Here is an 18,851-nt window from a genome sequence, read left to right as displayed (position 1 = left end):
TGGTTTATATACGGTGTGCATTTCCGTTCGATTACATTCACAACAAATACAAGACGGAATGGTTTAAGTTGTATTGCATTCCCAACAAATGCAAGAAGAAGTGGTCATGGATATATGTTCGCCATTACATACCCGAAAAGTGATATGATAGTGAGATAAAACGAGGTAAAAGTGGTTATGGTAGCGGGAGTGACGTGGGTGCGCTCCCGCGACAGGGGATGCATTTCTCGGCATAACACCGCTAACCATGTCAGCACCCTCCAGGTAAGACTAAGGTTTTGTAACATAAACATAAAATTCCAATATTCGAGAATTATATAAAATCCAAGAATGTATGATAATTCATCTATTATTTTCCTATTTATTTATATCATAAAGTGTTTTCTCTCACAAATATTTTTTCACCTCTAGAAGGCGCTAAATAATACACTTTAAGTTAATTTACCCCTACGGATATTTTCGATAGTGGAAGATTGAATTCAACAGAAACGTTCTACTGGGAGATGATCAATGTCTACTTGTCAACACACACATTTCCCATAAGTCCTTGCAGCCTAAACTCTCACACCGGATACAGCATCTTCGCCTTTTGCAAGATCTCTGTATTTGCACACACGTGTGGATTTCTAGTAAGAAGTGTCTTCGTTTACGGTAACGTTTTGACGCCAAAGCTATTTGATAAGCCACTCGACTGACATGGAAGCAATTGTTTTATCGTTTTAGCGCTGCTAGAATTGCTGTTTTGACGATTTATTGTGCTCAAAGTCAAAACACTGGCGGCGGATGGCTAGCTACGTGAGTTAGCTTTGCAGGGTAACTAGTGTTGTCTTTGACAGACAAAACCTTGGCATCCATTATTGAGTAACTATATGCATTATGTGAGTTTTAATAATATGTCCTCGCACAAAGCAATGTTGTATCAATTAAATATTTCCGCAAAAGTTATTTTGTTTTTGTCTTTCGAGGTTTTGCAGCTTTCGTTGTGTATTGAGTGAAATATCCATTTGAAGGGGGCTTTCATTACCTGAACACTTAAGTACCAGCTCAAAAATATACACATATTTGCGTCACATGGAAATACAATCCAGTAATACAATATTATCATGGCTATTATTGAGTGATCTATAACTGGCATTAATACTGCACTTTGTTTCATTTTTTTCAAAACGAAAAAGGAAATGTTGCTTTATATCCTTCTGACAAAAGGCACCTGAAAATGAGTGAGGGGGTGGAGCGGCTCCTGATCCAGTTCCAGGATGAGAATGGGGAGATCCTGGGCTCTCCTTTTGATGTTCCTGTCGACATCACTCAGGAGAAACTACAACTTGTCTGCAATGCGTTGCTGCAAAAGGTACAAGCGACCACAAGAAGCCAGCTAATGGATAGATTTTCTTAGAATTATTTTCCCTCTCTTTAAGGAAGAGGCAGTGCCATTGGCTTTTTTCGCCCGTGGTGACACAGAAATTGTTTCCAGTCTGGATGTCTGCATCAAGGCACTGGCATGGGAGACGGAGCAGGTCCTGCCTGTTGTGTACCAGCCTCAGGCCGTGTTCAGAGTGCGAGCAGTCACTCGCTGCACCAGCTCACTGCAGGGCCACACTGAAGCTGTCATCTCCACAGCGTTCAGTCCCACTGGCAAGTGAGTCACACAGGAGGACCTCATTTTAAAATCGATAATGAAGTGGTGCTTCGACTTCTGACTTTTGTAAGTTTCATGTATACGTTAATACAAAGGTACATATTCTTAGGAGCTAAATTCGTTCCAGGATTATGCTCGTAGAGCACATTTTCCCAATATGAAATAATTTAAAACTGTCATCCCAAAAGCAACAGCGTAAACCCCAAATAGCTATAAAACACATCTTCCTGGTCACTAAAAACCCAGTCAGATAGTAATTAAATATTAAATAAAATACAGTAATAGGATAAGTGGGATATATTAACAACAAAAGGCGAGTTTATTATGAGCGCCGTAACGAATGTGCGTGCGTGTTGTGGAGGAAGGGGAGTGGTTGCATGCAGGTGTCATGGAGATCGCATACCAGTCTACTTATGTTTTCCCCAAATCATTACCTTTTGTATCATTTCAAATTGTGTATGCTGTATGTCAATTTATATTTCCGATTTCATCTCGCCCATTTCGGCTCTAATCTAAGTCGTCTCTGTCACTGGTAGCAGACGACAAAGCCCTTGTTAATTGTTAATATTGGCCAAGTATTCAGCATAGTCTGTCTTGCTTTTCTTTCCTGCGTTCTGTTCATGAGGTTTATTATCACCTAATAGGGAGGATTTGCAATCATTAATAAGGGGAGCATTTGGTGGGGGTTGACGGGTATAAGCTGGAGTGACTCTTGATTTTACTTTACGTAAAAACACAAAAAAAAGAATACTTTAATGTCACTGTAAATGAACTCCTACACAATTAATAGCGATTTTTGTAGTAGTTTTCATGGGCAAACTGAACAACCTGCTTCTAGCTGTAAGCAGTCACATGCTTTGAGCGGTAGCTACTGGGACTGCTCTTGAACTGGATTTTCCTTCATATAGCGAAGTTAATTTCTGTTAAAATAATAACCCGTATACTGTAATTTTCATGTGTAGCAGAGATTGTTTAAAGAGGCATCACTGTATAAAGTGTACAGTATTAGTCGTAGTAGTTTGGGTTTACATTTAAACAAAGGACAGTAAAAAGGTGGACATTTTTTGTCTTCTATTTGTTGTCAGATATTTGGCCAGCGGTTCAGGTGATACCACAGTACGCTTTTGGGACTTGATGACAGAGACGCCGCACCACACTGCAAAAGGTATGCTTGTTGCTCCGATGAATGTACATGATAGAGTGGCATATTTTTTTCCAATGGATTATGCTGTACATTGAATAGGTCACTCACATTGGGTTCTAAGCATCGCCTGGTCGCCTGATGGGAAGAAGCTTGCATCAGGGTGCAAAAACAGCCAGGTGGCGTGACAATACATTCATGTTTATACTTAGCAGTTATTTTTTGTCTTAATATTTTTTATTCTTTTTATAGATCTTTCTATGGAATCCAGTTACAGGCACACAAATTGGGAAGACCCTGACTGGGCACACAAAATGGATCACTTGGCTTTGCTGGGAACCTCTTCACCTGTAACAACACCACCCATCTTTTGTTTTTTTCCCATTCTTTTGTATATTTATGTCTTTTAGTCACTGAACCATCTTTTTTTTCCCCAGCAACCCAGAATGTCGCTACCTGGCAAGCAGCTCCAAGGATGGCTCAGTGCGCATCTGGGATGTGGTGCTGGGCCGCTATGACAAAATCCTTACAGGCCACACGCAGTCAGTCACTTGTGTCAAGTGGGGCGGCGACGGGCTTCTCTACACGTCGTCACAGGACCGGACCATTAAAGTGTGGCGGGCAAAAGACGTAAGACCCACCTGTAGCACCTATGCTGTTAGGCAGAGGGGAGAAAAGCTACTGGACTAATTTTGGTCTAATGAGTGGTAAAATCAATAGTGGAAACACCAGGGTCAAAATTAATTTGAAAAAACGCAGACAATTTAATAAACAATGGACAAAACAATTTACGACACTTAACACAAATTATATAAAGGATAAATCGTAGTATAATAACTTAAAAGAACAATCCTATCCTGTTGAAAATATTAGATGAAAAACCAAAAGTTAGATTACTCTTGGTTTACAGTGTTTTTATTCTATTTCAGTTTGATGACCGGTCCTTTACTCTAATTTCGTTTTATAGTCTAAATTTATGCGCACTGTTACCTTTTTAAAATCAACCTAAACCTATTTTGTGTCAGGATTTAAGTCATACAAAAATACGCTTCAAACTTAAATGACAATTCAAATGAATGAATGAATGAAGAGGAGGTTCATCAAGAAGGGGAAAAAACACTGTTTCAACGTTTTTCAATCAAATTTCCTACTGCGGCCTTGATGCATAGCATTACTATGAATCAGATCCTGACTAGATTATTACTGGGTAGCTCACCTTTCAGATCAGACATTTCCGATTGTTCCAAGGACTCGAGGAATTTTCCTGGTTGCAGAAGAAACGTGGCCAAAATTTGTCCAGTTTGGGGTTTTCATCCATTTGGACTCATGCCGTTACAGGTGGATTCAACAAAGCAAAGCTTTTTCTAAGCAATATCTTCTTTACAATTGATATTGGTCTAGTCTGTCATCTGAGCTTTTATGCCTGTTCTGCCCGCAATGAGTAAAGACATGCTATCGGTTCTTGCTATGATGTCTTGGATATTTTTTCTTACAAACCTTTGTTGAAACCGGGAATAACGAATACTTGCTTGTTAACGAAATACTTTTTTCCTAACTTTCTAATCACGGGGTTTAGACCCCATCCCAATTTTTAAAGGTAAACGCATCTGTGAATAGTCCTATGTTGGCTTTATTTTAGGGTGTCCAATGCAGAACGCTGCAGGGCCACGCCCACTGGGTCAACACGTTGGCTCTCAGCACCGACTACGTGCTTCGGACCGGTGCCTTTGAACCTGCAAGTGCCACTGTCAACCCGCAGGACCTCACAGGATCACGTAAGAGTGGAAAGCTAGTTTGCAGCACTGAGTTGGAATTGGTGGTCCTTTTCTGCCCCTCTGTGATATGGTTTTCCAGAGGGTTTTGGTGGCCTGTGTTTTTCTTGCCCTTGCACTGATTTTTAATCGCTAAAGAAAATATAGTAGAGGTTTTGGTAGCTCTAGCCCCCTGCAGTGTTATCTCAAGGCAACCTTGTCCATTTGCTTTTTTATAATTGTCGAGTGATTTTGAATTGGACCAGCAAATTTGAGAAAACATGAATGATTATGAATTTTTTTTAACCCACCTTTGATCACAGCTACAAGATAAGGGAATCCCTACATACTTAGTTAAGTCTGGATTATAGTAATACACCTTTCCCTGATTTTTCAAAAATGCTCATGACTTTCATTTGCTCATTTCATTTACAACTTAGGCCAGTCTCTTAACACTACCATGTAAATGTTTTTGCTTTTTTATCCTGACATTTTTTTCAATCATATTCTCTTTTTAAATGTGGTGATATCCATCCATCATCTTCCGCTTATCCGGGGTCGGGTCGCGAGGGCAGCAGCCTTAAAAGGGAAGCCCAGATGTCCCTTTCCCCAGCCACCTCCTCCAGCTCATCCGACGGAATCCCGAGGCGTTCCCAAGCCAGCCGAGAGACATAGTCTCTCCAGCGTGTCCTGGGTCGCCCTCGGGGCCTCCTGCCGGTGGGACATGCCCGGAACACTTCCCGAGGGAGGTGTCCAGCAGGCATCCTTATCAGATGCCCGAGCCACCTCAACTGGCTCCTCTCAATGCAGATGAGCAGTGGCTCTACACCGAGTCCCTCCCGCATGACTGAGATTCTCACTTTATCTCTAAGGGAAAACCCAGACATCCTGCGGAGGAAACTCATTTCGGCCACTTTTATCCGGGATCTCGTTCTTTCGGTCATAACCCAAAGTTCATAACCATAGGTGAGGGTAGGAATGTAGATCGAGAGCTTTGCCTTTCGGCTCAGCTCCCTCTTCACCACGACGGACCAGTACAGGGTCCGAATGACGGCAGACGCTGCACCGACCCATCTGTCGGTCTCCCGTTCCATCCTACCCTCACTCGTGAACAAGATCCCAAGAAACTTGAACTCCTCCACTTGGGGCAATATCTCATCCTTAACCGGGAGGGAGCATGCCACCCTTTTCCGACTGAATACCATGGTCTCGGACTTAGAGGTGCTGATCCTCATCCGATGTGGTGATATTTTATCTATTAAGTATTTGTTAACAATGCCCAACTGAGTTTTAAGAGCCTTTATTAAAAAATAAATCTGCCGCGCTTCTCTGCTTTTTTCTTACTTTTAGAAACGCTGTTCTGTGACAGGCAACACATTAGGTCAAAAGAAAGGGGGGGAAGTTGAAGAGTGACTTTATAATAATAATAATAATAATAATAATTTCCTTGTATTGTCATTCTGTGTAACAATGTACACAGAACGAAATGTCGATTGCACCTGACCCGTTGTAGCGAGCCGATGCAGCCGCAGCCAACAGAGGGCGCCGCCGACCACTTTTTAAGTCTTAGGAATGACTCGGCCGGGGCGCGAACCACCGACCTTTATACTCGTCATCAAGTTTTTCGTATGTGAAGCATCAAAATGGCGAAAGTGAAAAAATGTCCTGTTTCGAATACAGTCTGAACGCCAACCCAAACCCTAAAAAGAAAAAGAATTGTTTATTTGAGCGTGTCTAAGAAATGCACATACAGTACTTGATGAATAAGCTGCCTTAGGCTGTGATCATGACTAAGCCAAGAGATGGCGGCATAGGGTAACAAAGTTTCAAATTTCAGACAGCACCTTTAATTTTTATTCTGGAGTGCAGTGTTTAATCTAGGGAAGAACGTTCTCTACGTTGTTATTAATGGCTATAAAGAAAGTTTTAATTCTTGTAGGCCAGCAATTGAAGAGCGTGCAATGGAAGTGACATCTGAATTATATCGCATTGTTTCTTTCTAGTGGATGATATAAAGGACAAAGCTTTGCAGAGATACAATCATGTTCGGGTATGTAGGTCTAAATCTTTCTAATTCAAACATGATGTACCCCCCTAAATGTTTTTTAAATAGGAATTTTGGATTCCATAGGGTTCCAACCCAGAGCGCCTAGTGTCGGGCTCTGACGACTTCACCTTGTTTCTATGGAATCCTGCTGAAGAGAAGAAGCCTCTTGCCCGGATGACAGGACACAGCGCCTTGGTCAATGAAGTACTTTTCTCTCCGGACACTCGCCTCCTGGCCTCTGCGTCCTTTGACAAATCTATCAAAATATGGGACGGTCGCTCGGGAAAGTGAGTAATACTGCTGTAAGCCAGTTTTTGGCATCTTCTGCTAAATAAAAGCCTGGGAACTTCATCTCCTGCAGGTATTTGATGTCCCTCCGTGGCCATGTAGGCTCAGTTTATCAGGTGGCGTGGTCAGCTGACAGCCGGCTGCTGGTAAGTGGCAGCAGCGACAGCACACTCAAAGTTTGGGACATCAAGAGTGGGAAGCTCAACATGGATCTTCCTGGACACGCTGATGAGGTAAGGAAGCAGTGTGGTGTTAATGTTCAATTGAACTGTGTCATTTTTTTTGTTGTTGCTTTGGTTCTTGGTCCAGAAAATGCTTGAATTATTTATTTGTGTAAAATTCGCATTTTTTAAACCAAAACAAAAATCCAAGTTTGGTTGCGCGTTATACATGATACAGTGGCTTGCGAATCTATTTGGCCCCCTTGAACTTTGTAACCTTTTACCACATTTCCGACTTCAAACATCAAGATTTAAAACTGTAATTTCTTGTGAAGAATCAACAATAAGTGGGCCACAATCATGAAATGAAAATCACTTTATTGGATATTTTGAACTTTTTTAACAAATAAAAAAAACAAAACCTGCAGCAAACTCTGTTCAGAAGTTCAATGGTTGAATGGTTCAATATTGAACTAAATGACTAACGATGATAAATGGAATCCACCGGGGTGGAATTAAGTCTCTGTTTAAATCACATGTGTCAAACTCCTGGCTCGCGGGCCACGTGCGGCCCGCCGTGTGATCCTATCCGGCCCGCAAGACCATTTTACATTATTGTTATTAATGGCCCGTTCTCCATCTCGTTCAAAACTTAATCCATTAATCCTGTTCAGATACACCCAAAGCCAAACCAAAACTGAATTGGTTAGCAGTACTTTTCAGAATATATAGGGCACGTTTTCACTACGATTTACAGTCAAGGTAAAATAAAACTCGTTATGGCTGTACAATGCTAAAGAATCCTTTATAAAAGCTCACTATATAATCTGTGTTTAGTGTTCAGATACTTTTTGATGAATCCAGCGGAACAAATTGTAAATACGTGAAAACACTGGAAGACATTTTAAAGTTATTTGATTGGGTGAGTGGGAGGGATGGGTGGAGCTAAGCAAAAAGTGCAAGCATTCCCTCCCATCTCTCGCCCTACTCCGTCTGCGCCAAAAGTAAGCACATCAGGCTCCCTGTTCTCAGAATGTTGTGATGTTTTTACAAAATAAATGCTTGCATCTGGTTTTGAAACCAATATGTAGGAAAAAAAAGGATCTTGAGTAATTGCAAGAAAGAGACAAGTTTAAAGTGGTATGTTTGTTGATTTTAGGACATGGGCTCTGGCATTATTCTCTTATCATAATTTAGTCTGGGGCGCGGGTTTAGCAATTTAGTCTATTTGTCTCATAACATATGGTGCAGCTCTTTCCCAAAATAAAATTAATATATTTTGCTTTAATGGCTTTTGAGTCAAAAAGGTTCCCGACCCCTGCTATATATTATATATATACTATACCCTTTTTGCCGCGCTGAAAACACAATACTGCAATGAACTACACAGTGTCCGGCTGCGATCAGAGCAAATGATCAAATCATAGTCATAAGAGCAAAGAAAACGGAATGATTAGAATTGTTATTTCTGAAAAATACATGTTTTGTGTATATTTCCAGGTTTTGTAGCATTTTCATATTTCTACTTTTGACAGGAGATATATTAGGGAGAGCAAAATCTTTTGGGATATTTAAGTTTTTTTTTCATATATACATTGATATAGGAGCAAAGGAATTTGAATGTTATTTTAATGTTAAGTTGTTTAAGTTAAGTTCTAAGTTGTATAATTTAACAAGCTATTTTTATTTAGAGCAAAATAATAAATCCTGTATAAGTGATTTAAGGTTTAAATTTAATATTCTTGTCTGTTTTTATTCATATTTTCGTTCCAAAAACATTCAGTATTAGTGTGTTCAATAAATGTTTATCTTGGTTGGCCCGCGACCTTAAGTGTGTTTTGAATTTTGGCCCCTTGTGCAATTGAGTTTGACATCCCTCATATAAATGCACCTGCACTGTGATAGTCTCAGAAGTTTCATCCAGAGGGACGAAAGCATGACCAACTTGGGTGCCGAGGTGCTTAACTTGTTTGGGTGTTTGGGGATTTTGTAAGGGGTATTGATCTATTCTCTTTATTACTTAGCCATTATCCGTTATTGGTCAGTTCATAATACGCTACAAAGCCAAGGTGCCGGGACACTTACTCTCAGCCAAATGGCCGAGCTAAGGTCTTAGCCCCAAAGCCTTGCTGCGATCTTTGCGAATGCACCGCTCCCGGAAGTACTGCAATACCGAGCAGATGCATGGAGTGGACAGAGCAAGCTCTTATTCCATCTCCGGATTGCAAAAATCAACATGTCTTGACCTAACTGTCACATGCCAACACAACTAGATGTACATACTCTCAACCAAAAGGCCAAGAACCACCTTCATGATCATGGTATTTCCTCTGTGTGCCCGGGGTGCGGCGCATGTAAAAACCCTGTCGTTAATATGTCTCCGATCGTCCCGGGCGGACGTAAAATCGCCCAGCTGTACGACTCTTAGCGGTGGATCACTTGGCTCGTGCGTCGATGAACGCAGCTAGCTGTGAGAACTAATGTGATTTGCAGCTGCGATTGGCTGACAACCAGTTCAGGGTGTCCCCTGCCCACTGCCCTGAGATCGCTGGGATGGGCTCCAGCCCCCCCGCAACCCTAATAAGGATAAGCGGTGCAGATGATATAAGATGAGATTTTTTTATTTTTATTTATTTTTGAAGGGTCGTCGCTACTTCGCAGATTTTCACTTTTTGCGGGTGGTTTTGTTCCCCATTAACCGGGTCTAAAAAAAGGATTAATTTTTTTTTTTTTTTTTTTTTTTTTTTTTTTTTGAAGGGTCGTCGCTACTTCGCGGATTTTCACTTATCGCAGGTGGTTTTGGTCCCCATTAACCGCGATAACCGAGGTTCCACTGTACTTCATTTTCAAACATTTTCGTCGGACGGTGTGCCACGGAACTTCTTTATAAATAAAAGTGTACCTTGGTTCAAAAAGAGTTATACGATTAAAATGTCTATCCATGTTGTATATTTGGATTGGTGTAAAATGACAGCTCCGTTGGATATTAAAAAAAATGTTGTGCGAGTCATTAATCTTGGTGTGGCACACTGATTTACAAGGAAATTTGAAAATGGCTCTCCGCACCGAAAAGGTTGCTGACCCCTGGTCTCGGCTAACAACTCTTCAAAGCCAATGCTGCGAACTATGCATCTTGCCAATGCCAGGTCCATTATCAATGAAACCGCTACATTCGGATCCATTTTATTTTATTCATCATGGAGATCTGTCTCCATTCGAGCACACCCGATGCTAGCATGAAGCTGGCTGGCCGCTCTCCAAGTTGCTATCTTACACTTGAAGGCAAAGCCTTCCAATTTTGTTTAAAATCGTTCAACTGCAATTATGTGTTGTGTGTTATTATTTGTAGATCTATAATTGTATTTTTGTGACGGTCATGAACCCAAAGTCTGTAATTACCTCATCTAACCCTTTGGTGGCTTTTATGAAGGTGTGACACTACTTAGCAGTTTTTCCCTTTTTGCGGGTGGTTCTGATCCCCATTAAAACAAGGGATCTCTGAATTACCTTTATTTGCGCAATTATTAATCAGTCAAAAATATACCTGACCACAATCGCAAGTTGTCCGGAAGGATATGATTAACGCCATAAAAGCACGACGAGGGACACAACTTTTGTGTATCTAATGATGAATCAGTTTAAAGGATGTAAACTAAATATTGTAATTTTTATTTTGGTATTGTGTGCATGGTTTACTTTGTCTATACATAATTTCTTAATTAGGGTGTGTTATATACAAAAAAATACATGTATGGTAGCAGCTCTTTGAGACCTCTTGTGATTAAAGGATTTACAAATAAACTCGACTTGATTGGACTTAGATAGGCAACCAAGAGTCCTTTGGTTTGTTAAGTAAAGTTTTAATATTTTTTGTTTGAAAAATGTTATGTTGTAATAGATTTTAAAAAATATGTATAAATGACAGTATTAAAAACTAAAAAGTATTCATTTAATCAAACATCTAAACTTTAATATGGTAAAAAAAAGTTACATTTTAATTCAAAAAATTACAATTGCATTATTGATACAATGCGATATTTTTAATTTACTATTATTACAACTTGGGTCAATCTCCTAAGCAATATGTAAATATTTTTGCCAATTCTGACTATTTAGATTACATGTTTACTCTGGAGTGCCATAATGTTGTTGCGTGCAATGTTTCACTACGTTGTTATCAATGACGACCAATTCAATACAATAGGTGTTAGCTGAATAAATATGAGTTTGTATCACTTCATAATGTATTTTTATGAAATTTAAATACTTTCATGTAGGTGTTTGCTGTGGACTGGAGTCCCGACGGACAACGAGTGGCAAGTGGTGGCAAAGACAAATGCCTCAGAATGTGAGCAAAAGTATCCACGGCTCTAGTCTGTGTTTTATGATCAACAATTCTGATAACTGATTTTATTTTTAACAGATGGAGAAGATAGCTATACAAGCCTCTAATTCAGTTTAATTTCCATCAAGTGATCTGAGAGCTGGAGTAAAGGGGAATCTCTTTCAGTTTGGTGGGCAAGTGTTATAATGGTGATACACTGACAGAGAATATGAAGACTTTGGGGCGGAATTGCTTACAACACCTCCCTTCTGCACCCTCAGCCTTTAGTCCCTATCTCCCCTCGAATACAAAAAGCTAGTCACAATTTTCTTTTAACACAGCGACTTGTATTACATCATGAAAAACTACTTATTTGCTGCTCTAATATTTTTATCATTCAAAACAATCACAGACTCTCTCACACATATTAAAACAACTTTGTGATGAAAAAGTTTGGCGAAAAAGGTATTCTGAAGGCTCATCTGTGCAAGCAAGGCAGAGTGGTTTGAAATACTCATTTGTTTCCTCGCTAAGCCTCTCTGCTTCCTCCACGACTCAGTAGTTCTTCATGTAAAAATGTTATGAAACATTTAGGGTTCAACAGTGTATAAAAACAATTTGGTTTGCTTGATATGAAAGAGATAAACACAAAACAGGCATGGAAGTTAAAGCTTTGCAAAACAATGCCCTTAAAATATTTGTTTAAAACTGAAAATCTGGCAACTTAATGGATTCCTGGTAAAAGCTTTAAACAGTCATAAAATTTCAGTTATCATAAAAATGTGTGGTGAATATAAAGTAATAATATGTGATATATTAAAGCTATCTGTGCCAATTAGCTACACAGAAAAGCAGCATAAATTGTAGCTAAATGAGTGTAGCTCATTGAAAATCCCTCCTTAAAAAAACAGAAAAGTGTGAGTGACATATTTAGAACACGTGACGAAAACACAATGTTAAAGTTGTTTTTGAGGTTTTGGCTACACATCAAATGAGATTATTTTTTTTACCTAGCATGCGGCTTGTTAAGTTTCCATCAAAAAGGTGCATTATTCAATTTAACAATCCTGAAACGTGATATATAGTTGAAAATGAAGCCTGTATACATAAAATGACCGGTCTAGACTTCCCGTTTGTGCTTGTGTAACAGTCCAACCTTTTTGCAGTTATCTTTTTTTTTTTTTTTTTTTTTTTCACAAAACCCCAAAAAAATAATTGTGGATTTAGTATTCAGGGCTTACCTAGAGCCTGGAACAATATACTTAATGTAAAGTAAAAACTCCAACTGGACCAACTAAACTCTTTCAATTGTTCAACTGTGACCTTCCAGCTAGATCAATCTATGTGTGCTAGAACCACCAAAGAAAATTTCTATTCGACAACCTGTGGTTACTTGGAGCCATTTTTCTTTTGTACTGGACAATATTCCAAAAGCAACACCTTGAAGTGTGTGGTCCAGTGTTTTTCTTTTTTTAGAAGGTTTTATCGGTCTTGACAGTCCTCCATGGTCCTCCTACTGGGTCTTCCACACATTGTTCAGAAGTTTAACCACCTCCTCATAGATGACAAAGACGATGGCCACATCCAAACACACCCGACCCAGCCGGGGAACTGTCCCCTTGTAGAATCTTAAGAGACGGGATGGAAAGGGAAAAAATTAGAAAGGGTTTTGCTCGTACCTTGTCAAAAAATGAACTCTGGTAACTCACGCTTGTGGACCTTCCTGCTTAAGGATCTGGAAGGCGCAGTCCACCGTATTCTTGTAGCGGTGGGCTTCCAGACCCTTGGAAAAGTCTTTTTCAGAATCCCTGAAAAATGTAAGCACCATATGTCTGAACAAACCTGCATTCTGGTCTTGACCACATCAAGAGGCGTGTTGCCGAAAACGCTGGCGGCACCCGCCGTGGCCCCGAATATGGCCGTGACAATCGGGTGCATTTCCTTTCTCGGATCATCACCTATAAAGCATATTTTGGGTCAAAAACTGCACAAGACGAGCACGTTTCTTGTATTGCTAGCACAACTGGCAGATTGTGGTTATTACGGGCCCTTTCAGTCATTATAATCTAATACTTTGTCTCAGTTTTCGTTATTTCAATGTATCACGTCTATCTTCCAGTGAATCAAAGCTTTCCCTACTTTAGTAATGACCTCAGTTTTGGAGGGGAACTAGCTCTCAAGCTTGTTGTCTTGGAACACATACCTTTGTACCAATTACGTAGCGCGTTCATCACATAAAACCGAATAGCTTGATTGGTTCCTTGCTTAAGCACAGTCGCCGTCAGGCCCTGATAGGTCCCACGGACACCTGAGACAAGAGAAACTAGATGAAGCAATAGTTAATCATCAGGAGGTCGTTTTTAAATTTAACCTTGCTCTCTAATGATCTCACTGACGCCATGAAAGAAACCCCGGTAGCGAGGCCTCATTGAACACTGGTCATGAATCAGCTTTACCTATGGGGGAGAGCAATGCAACATACAAATACGTGCCCCAACTTTTACCATTTTGCTTCTCACCTTGAGCGTTTCCATCGGACACACAATGACGATAGCTTCTGCAATGCCCGCCCCCAGACCGCAAAGGAGGCTGCGTGTGTTATCCAGGCGGCCCGTGGCATCTCGCATTGGGTTGCTCAGAATTTCGAAAGTGCCAAATCTGAAAGAAAAAAAAGGATTTTGTGTAGGTAACTCGACTTCTCACACAACCCTTTACTATTGCCAGTGTTTTAACTACATTACATTATATTTCGGTGCCAACAACTTTCTCTATTGATTGCAAGGATTTTGCTTTACTTAATTTATTTAGGCAAACAAATACTACATAATTTCAAATCATAGATGGCATGTGTAAATAACTACATTGACTCAATGTGTTGCATTGCTATAACACGTATACTTGCACTGTGCCACCAGATAAGTTTGTGATCTGCTTATTTGGCCATTTAGCCGAGAAATTGGTCCCAGTGTCCCAATGTCTTAAGAAAACATGTACGTATTTGGGCTGTGCGACCAGATGATTTTAAGACAAATTTTGGTCGCATATGCAAGAAATTGTTCACAGTGTCGAGCCCTGTTCAAAGGTAATTTTGGCATCTTAACTGAGCACGAACTTGTCAGGGTTCTCCCAAGGTTCTAAAAAACTTGAAAAAGTCATTTGAAAACCACAAATTGAGGCATTGAAAAGCTCTTCATTTTTTTCTACAAGTCTGAAATTTATATCTCACATGTATTAATTTTTTCCGGTTAAATCAGTGTCATAGTGCTAAAAACATAATATGTAAACTAACAAAAGTAGTTTTTAGTTTTTCATTTTCTCCAACTTAATTTAAATGCAATCTGTCGGTCGGATAATCCAGATTTCCGCGTTTTCGAAAATACAGCATTAACGTTCGAGATTTAAGTGCAGTCAGTTTCTAACCTGTTGTTGTCTGCGTTGGACCGACTTTGGTTCAAACCGTTTTGCTTGAATGATTAAAAGTAACTGAATTCTGGCTATAGCAGGGAATGAGTGGGAAGGGTCGCTCAGTTGGTGTTTGAACCCATCTCAGCAGGACTAACGGCGCCAATTTGGCGGGGACCTCCATCAGTAGTCCGGCTCCCATTCGGAAAAATTGTGGTGGCATGCCGCTCCACCATACTGGACAATACCGGTTCTAACTCTGTCCCGTGTTCGGGCTTCTTTAGCAAGCATGCATTCGCACTGTGTGACCAGATGATTTTACAACAAATTTTGGTTGCATATGCATGAAATTAAAGGGTGTCGAGCCCTGTTCAAAACGTTTTGGCATCTCAAGTGAGCATGCACTTGTGATGTGCGAATACATGATTTTGTAAATGTCAATTTCATCAAATTTGCCATTAATTGGTCACAAAGTCAAACCTTGTCCTTGAGCTTTTTTATCAAACATATACATGCCCTGGGTGACTTTTATGAGACTGTAATTTTGGTTGCATAGGCAAGTAAATTACAGTGGTCAGCCCTGCGCCGAGCTTGCTTGAGTCTGAAACTTTAATTTGGATCATTATCCATCGACAAGAAAGATCTATCAAATCCAGATCAGAAAAGAAGTCAAACCTGATGGCGGATTTGGGGATGGAGCCGTAGAGCAGTGAGCTTAGACCTCGGTACAGGCCTCTGAGACCGTGATCTTGCACAGTCAGCTTCACACAGTCACCTGCCAACAACAGCGACGTTTAGACTGGCCCTGGCAGGAAGCGTCTGCCGGATACTGTCCTAGCGTGACCTACTCATAAGTTTAAATATTTGTAGACACTCTAAATAAGGAGGGAAGACATCAAAGGATTTTGAACTAGCAAGGAGGACAGGAAGATAAACCCTCAGATAAGAAAGGCCAACCAGTTTTAAAGTCACTTCACTGAACCCTTTCTTTTTTATTAAATCTCATAGGTTACAAAAGCAGATTTATCCGAGATGGTGTGTGAATCAAAGAACAGCAAAATGTTTGGTCGACTGTGACAATGTTGTAATAGGTTGAACAATAAACGTATCACCTACCAATGCCACGGTAACGCGGCGGGTTGGCTCGCTCGTCCAGCTGCAACTGGGTCTTGACATATTCAGTCGGGAAAGTGATACAAATCTCGATTCCCCCTGCAATCCCACCTGAGGGGAATATTTTTGGAAACGATCATGAATGATTTTTTTGAACAAAATATTCACCTGTTTGGTCAAGCGCAAAGGCCTATCACGAGACAGAGGACCTTTAATATTTGACAAAAGCGCAAATGATGTAACATCATAGCCACAGTTTGTTTTTCACAAAAATATGAGGAACATGAGTGACGCAATGCAGAGTGTACATACAATACAGATAAAACACAACAGGCCCCGTCGGATTTTCATAAGTAATATCAAACTTTTTTTTCCTTTTGTGATCATTCAAAAAAACTGTTTTCCCTGGTGATTTAGTATTTGGTATCAATATTGTCATACACGTGCCAGTTTTAGGGCAGACCTGGGCACTTGAGGGCTGCATGTCCCACATGATTTTTTAGTGTTTTCTTCAGGGGATACAAATGATCAGTTAGTTAGCAAGCTGGCAGGAGCTTGTTATCGATCCTGGTAATTGGAATCACCTGTATTGGAGCATAGAAGCCCCTAAACGATGTGGGACATGCGGCGCTCAAGGCAAAGTGTGCTGCAAGATTCGTCTCATCTCTAAAGAGCGGCTTTACACCAACATTAACGGGGACTACATGATGATGGTGTTGTATCTGAGTCAGATCAGTAGGATTTCTCCTACTGGACCACCATGGTAACCATTACTATCTTGTTCCATGTGAGAGAGAGAACCCTTACCCAATAAATAATCCTGAAGAGGGATGAGTGCAAATTGTCTCCATATTTTTCCAAAATGGAATGATTTAATCCAAGCAAATCCAAACCAATGCTCAAGTAAAGTGTGGTATTGTTCTGTTTATATTGGGGGCGTTTTTAACTACAGTTTACAGTCAAGGTGCCACACCCAAAAAAAACTTGTTATGGCTATTCATCTCTAAGCAATCCTTAATATGGAAGCTCTTTAATAATCTTTGCTCACTGTTGACACAGCTTATGATTAAATTCCATATAACAAACTATAAATACGCCAAAACACCAGAAGAGCACCCAGAGCAATTTGATAGGGTGAGCAGTAGGGATTGGTGGAGTCATGCAAAGTGCGCAAGCACTCCATTCTGTCACTCGTCCTGCGCTGTGAGACTCTAGGTTACAGAATTTTCTGACATGTTTACAAAATAACATTGCACGAGATTAAAGTGAATAGCATTACTCTTATTTCATTCATTTTATTGAATCATTAGATGTCACACAGTAAAATAAAATGTGCTGAAGATAAAGATTTTGTCTGGAATTTTGTCTCAAATATATGGTGTTGCTCTTTTCCAAAATAAAATCAAAATATTTTGCTTGTAACAGGTTCCTGACCCTTGGTTTAAAGGAGTCGTCATCTGTTAACTAGAAGACAACATTGTGCTGTATGTTCTTAGCTTCAGTAGACTTAGCCTAGTAGTTTGATCTGATGTTATTGTCCTGGCCGTTCACAGCTAAAACTATTTATTTCAAAGCAGTATGACAACTGAGGCACGCATATTTTATTCATTGGTCTCACTTCAGTTTGTAGTGAGTTGGATTAGATGAAAACTGCATTTAGTAAACGGATAATAAAAAACTGTTGACACATTCAATGCTGAATATTTAAACCATTGTTTGTGAATAAATGTGTTGTAATTAGAGGGAATACCTTTTCATCCGTGATTATAATTTGTAGTGTAATCAAACAAAGCTTAATATTTGGCCTTCACTTTTGTTCTACTGATCCGGCCCACCTCAGAACAAAAATTCTGGATCTGGCCCCAGAACACGAGTTTGACATGCTTGGGTTAAGTATCATGCAGATTTCAAATGGCTGGTTTGAAATTATTAAGATTTGTTATTCCCATTGGGGTGGGTGGGAGTTATTTTTTATGTCTCTCTGAAGTGGGAACAGTATTTTACATTTGTTACAACTGATTTGCGCACTTTTAACAAGGACAGACACCACATGAGCATCACTGCTGAACTGCATTTGTGACCCAGTTTCGCATGAACAGCTTGTTCTCGAAGTAGCTCTGCAGACATTGCTAGCAAGCGGCTCAATGAAGAAGCTTTTGGGGGGGGCAAAGAGAATAGGAAGCAGCGGACCTGCTAGGATGGCTTTCCCGGGATGCGTCATCTTTCTCCCCGCCGCGGCCGCCGCCAGACTCCTCCTGGCCGCGTATGAGCCCCGAAGGGCCGGTGGAGGCGTCGATCCCGCCCAAGCTCTCCGCCGCCGACCGTCGCTGGCCCCGTCCTCGCCCGAAACAGAGAGCTGGTCGAGCGACATCGTGGAGGAGAGAAGACCCGGCCGCAGGAACAACAACAAGATGACTACTCAACAAGAAAACAACGTGCGCAAGGGGAGGGGGCGGCTGGGAAGTGTCAGTATTAGGGATTTGTCGTTCGCGAACGAAACAGATCTGTCAGCCGGCTCCCAAGGAATCAGCAGGTTCCTTTCGAGATGCTTTTTTTTCTTTTGTTTTAGGTCAGAGTGTTGCCCTTACGACAACTGTTTTTGCCCAACAAACAAATTACTGTGAGTAAAATGCTAAGAGATGCAGTGGGTTCACTGGGAAGTGTTTCGCATGTACATTTTGTGTTAGGACTTTATTATAATTAATGTATTGATATAATTCTGCTTCCGGGTTCCCGTGTCACTTCCTGTTTTGTTCTGTCGTCGGCTGTAAGCAAACCGCAGATAGCCACAGGAACACAATGTCCTCAATTAAGGCAATGTATGCACCGGTACATAGAAAATAAATCACAACTTGCTAATTTAACAACCCTATTATCATGCAGGTAATCTTTATTTTGTCAAAATCTACACGTGGGTTTATTACGGAAATTAAGATTAGATAATAATATAAAAACGGAAAAATGTGTTTAAATCATCACGGAACA

The 18,851-nt window shown here is 40.4% G+C and overlaps 2 protein-coding genes and 1 pseudogene across 5 annotated transcripts; 1 reads left to right on the top strand and 2 right to left on the bottom strand.

Annotated features, from left to right (window-relative positions):
* Positions 1-479: 479 nt before the first annotated feature.
* Positions 480-12,538, top strand: nle1 (notchless homolog 1 (Drosophila)). 3 transcript variants are annotated; one of them, XM_088321818.1, is made up of 13 exons: positions 480-651; positions 1,207-1,351; positions 1,419-1,639; positions 2,725-2,804; positions 2,883-2,959; positions 3,033-3,130; positions 3,218-3,410; positions 4,420-4,555; positions 6,535-6,581; positions 6,663-6,865; positions 6,940-7,099; positions 11,305-11,375; positions 11,451-12,538. In XM_088321818.1, the coding sequence occupies exons 2-13, from the start codon at positions 1,217-1,219 to the stop codon at positions 11,461-11,463; spliced, it is 1,434 nt and encodes a 477-aa protein (XP_088177944.1). In that variant the 5' UTR covers positions 480-651; positions 1,207-1,216; the 3' UTR covers positions 11,464-12,538. The 3 variants fall into 3 exon arrangements, with proteins under 3 accessions (XP_088177944.1, XP_088177945.1, XP_088177946.1); XM_088321819.1 differs by having other exon boundaries at positions 650-795; XM_088321820.1 differs by lacking the exon at positions 480-651 and adding an exon at positions 664-813.
* slc25a1a (solute carrier family 25 member 1a) lies at positions 7,389-18,544 on the bottom strand. Of its 2 annotated transcripts, XM_088321822.1 has the most exons (9): positions 18,057-18,541; positions 15,870-15,977; positions 15,429-15,528; positions 13,871-14,009; positions 13,723-13,807; positions 13,555-13,659; positions 13,194-13,309; positions 13,061-13,134; positions 7,389-12,979 (listed from the first exon to the last, which is right to left on the bottom strand). In XM_088321822.1, the coding sequence occupies exons 1-9, from the start codon at positions 18,235-18,237 to the stop codon at positions 12,865-12,867; spliced, it is 1,023 nt and encodes a 340-aa protein (XP_088177948.1). In that variant the 5' UTR covers positions 18,238-18,541; the 3' UTR covers positions 7,389-12,864. The 2 variants fall into 2 exon arrangements, with proteins under 2 accessions (XP_088177948.1, XP_088177947.1); XM_088321821.1 differs by having other exon boundaries at positions 13,061-13,309; positions 18,057-18,544.
* LOC148349769 (U2 spliceosomal RNA) lies at positions 9,167-9,336 on the bottom strand (annotated as a pseudogene).
* Positions 18,545-18,851: the final 307 nt, after the last annotated feature.

The sequence above is a fragment of the Urocampus carinirostris genome, chromosome 17 (genome assembly GCF_059441175.1).
Source record: "Urocampus carinirostris isolate Australia breed hairy pipefish chromosome 17, RoL_Ucar_1.0, whole genome shotgun sequence".
Lineage (NCBI taxonomy): Eukaryota > Metazoa > Chordata > Actinopteri > Syngnathiformes > Syngnathidae > Urocampus > Urocampus carinirostris.
The sequence above is the reverse complement of the archived record's forward strand: the minus strand, read 5'-3'. Positions and strand labels throughout refer to the sequence as shown.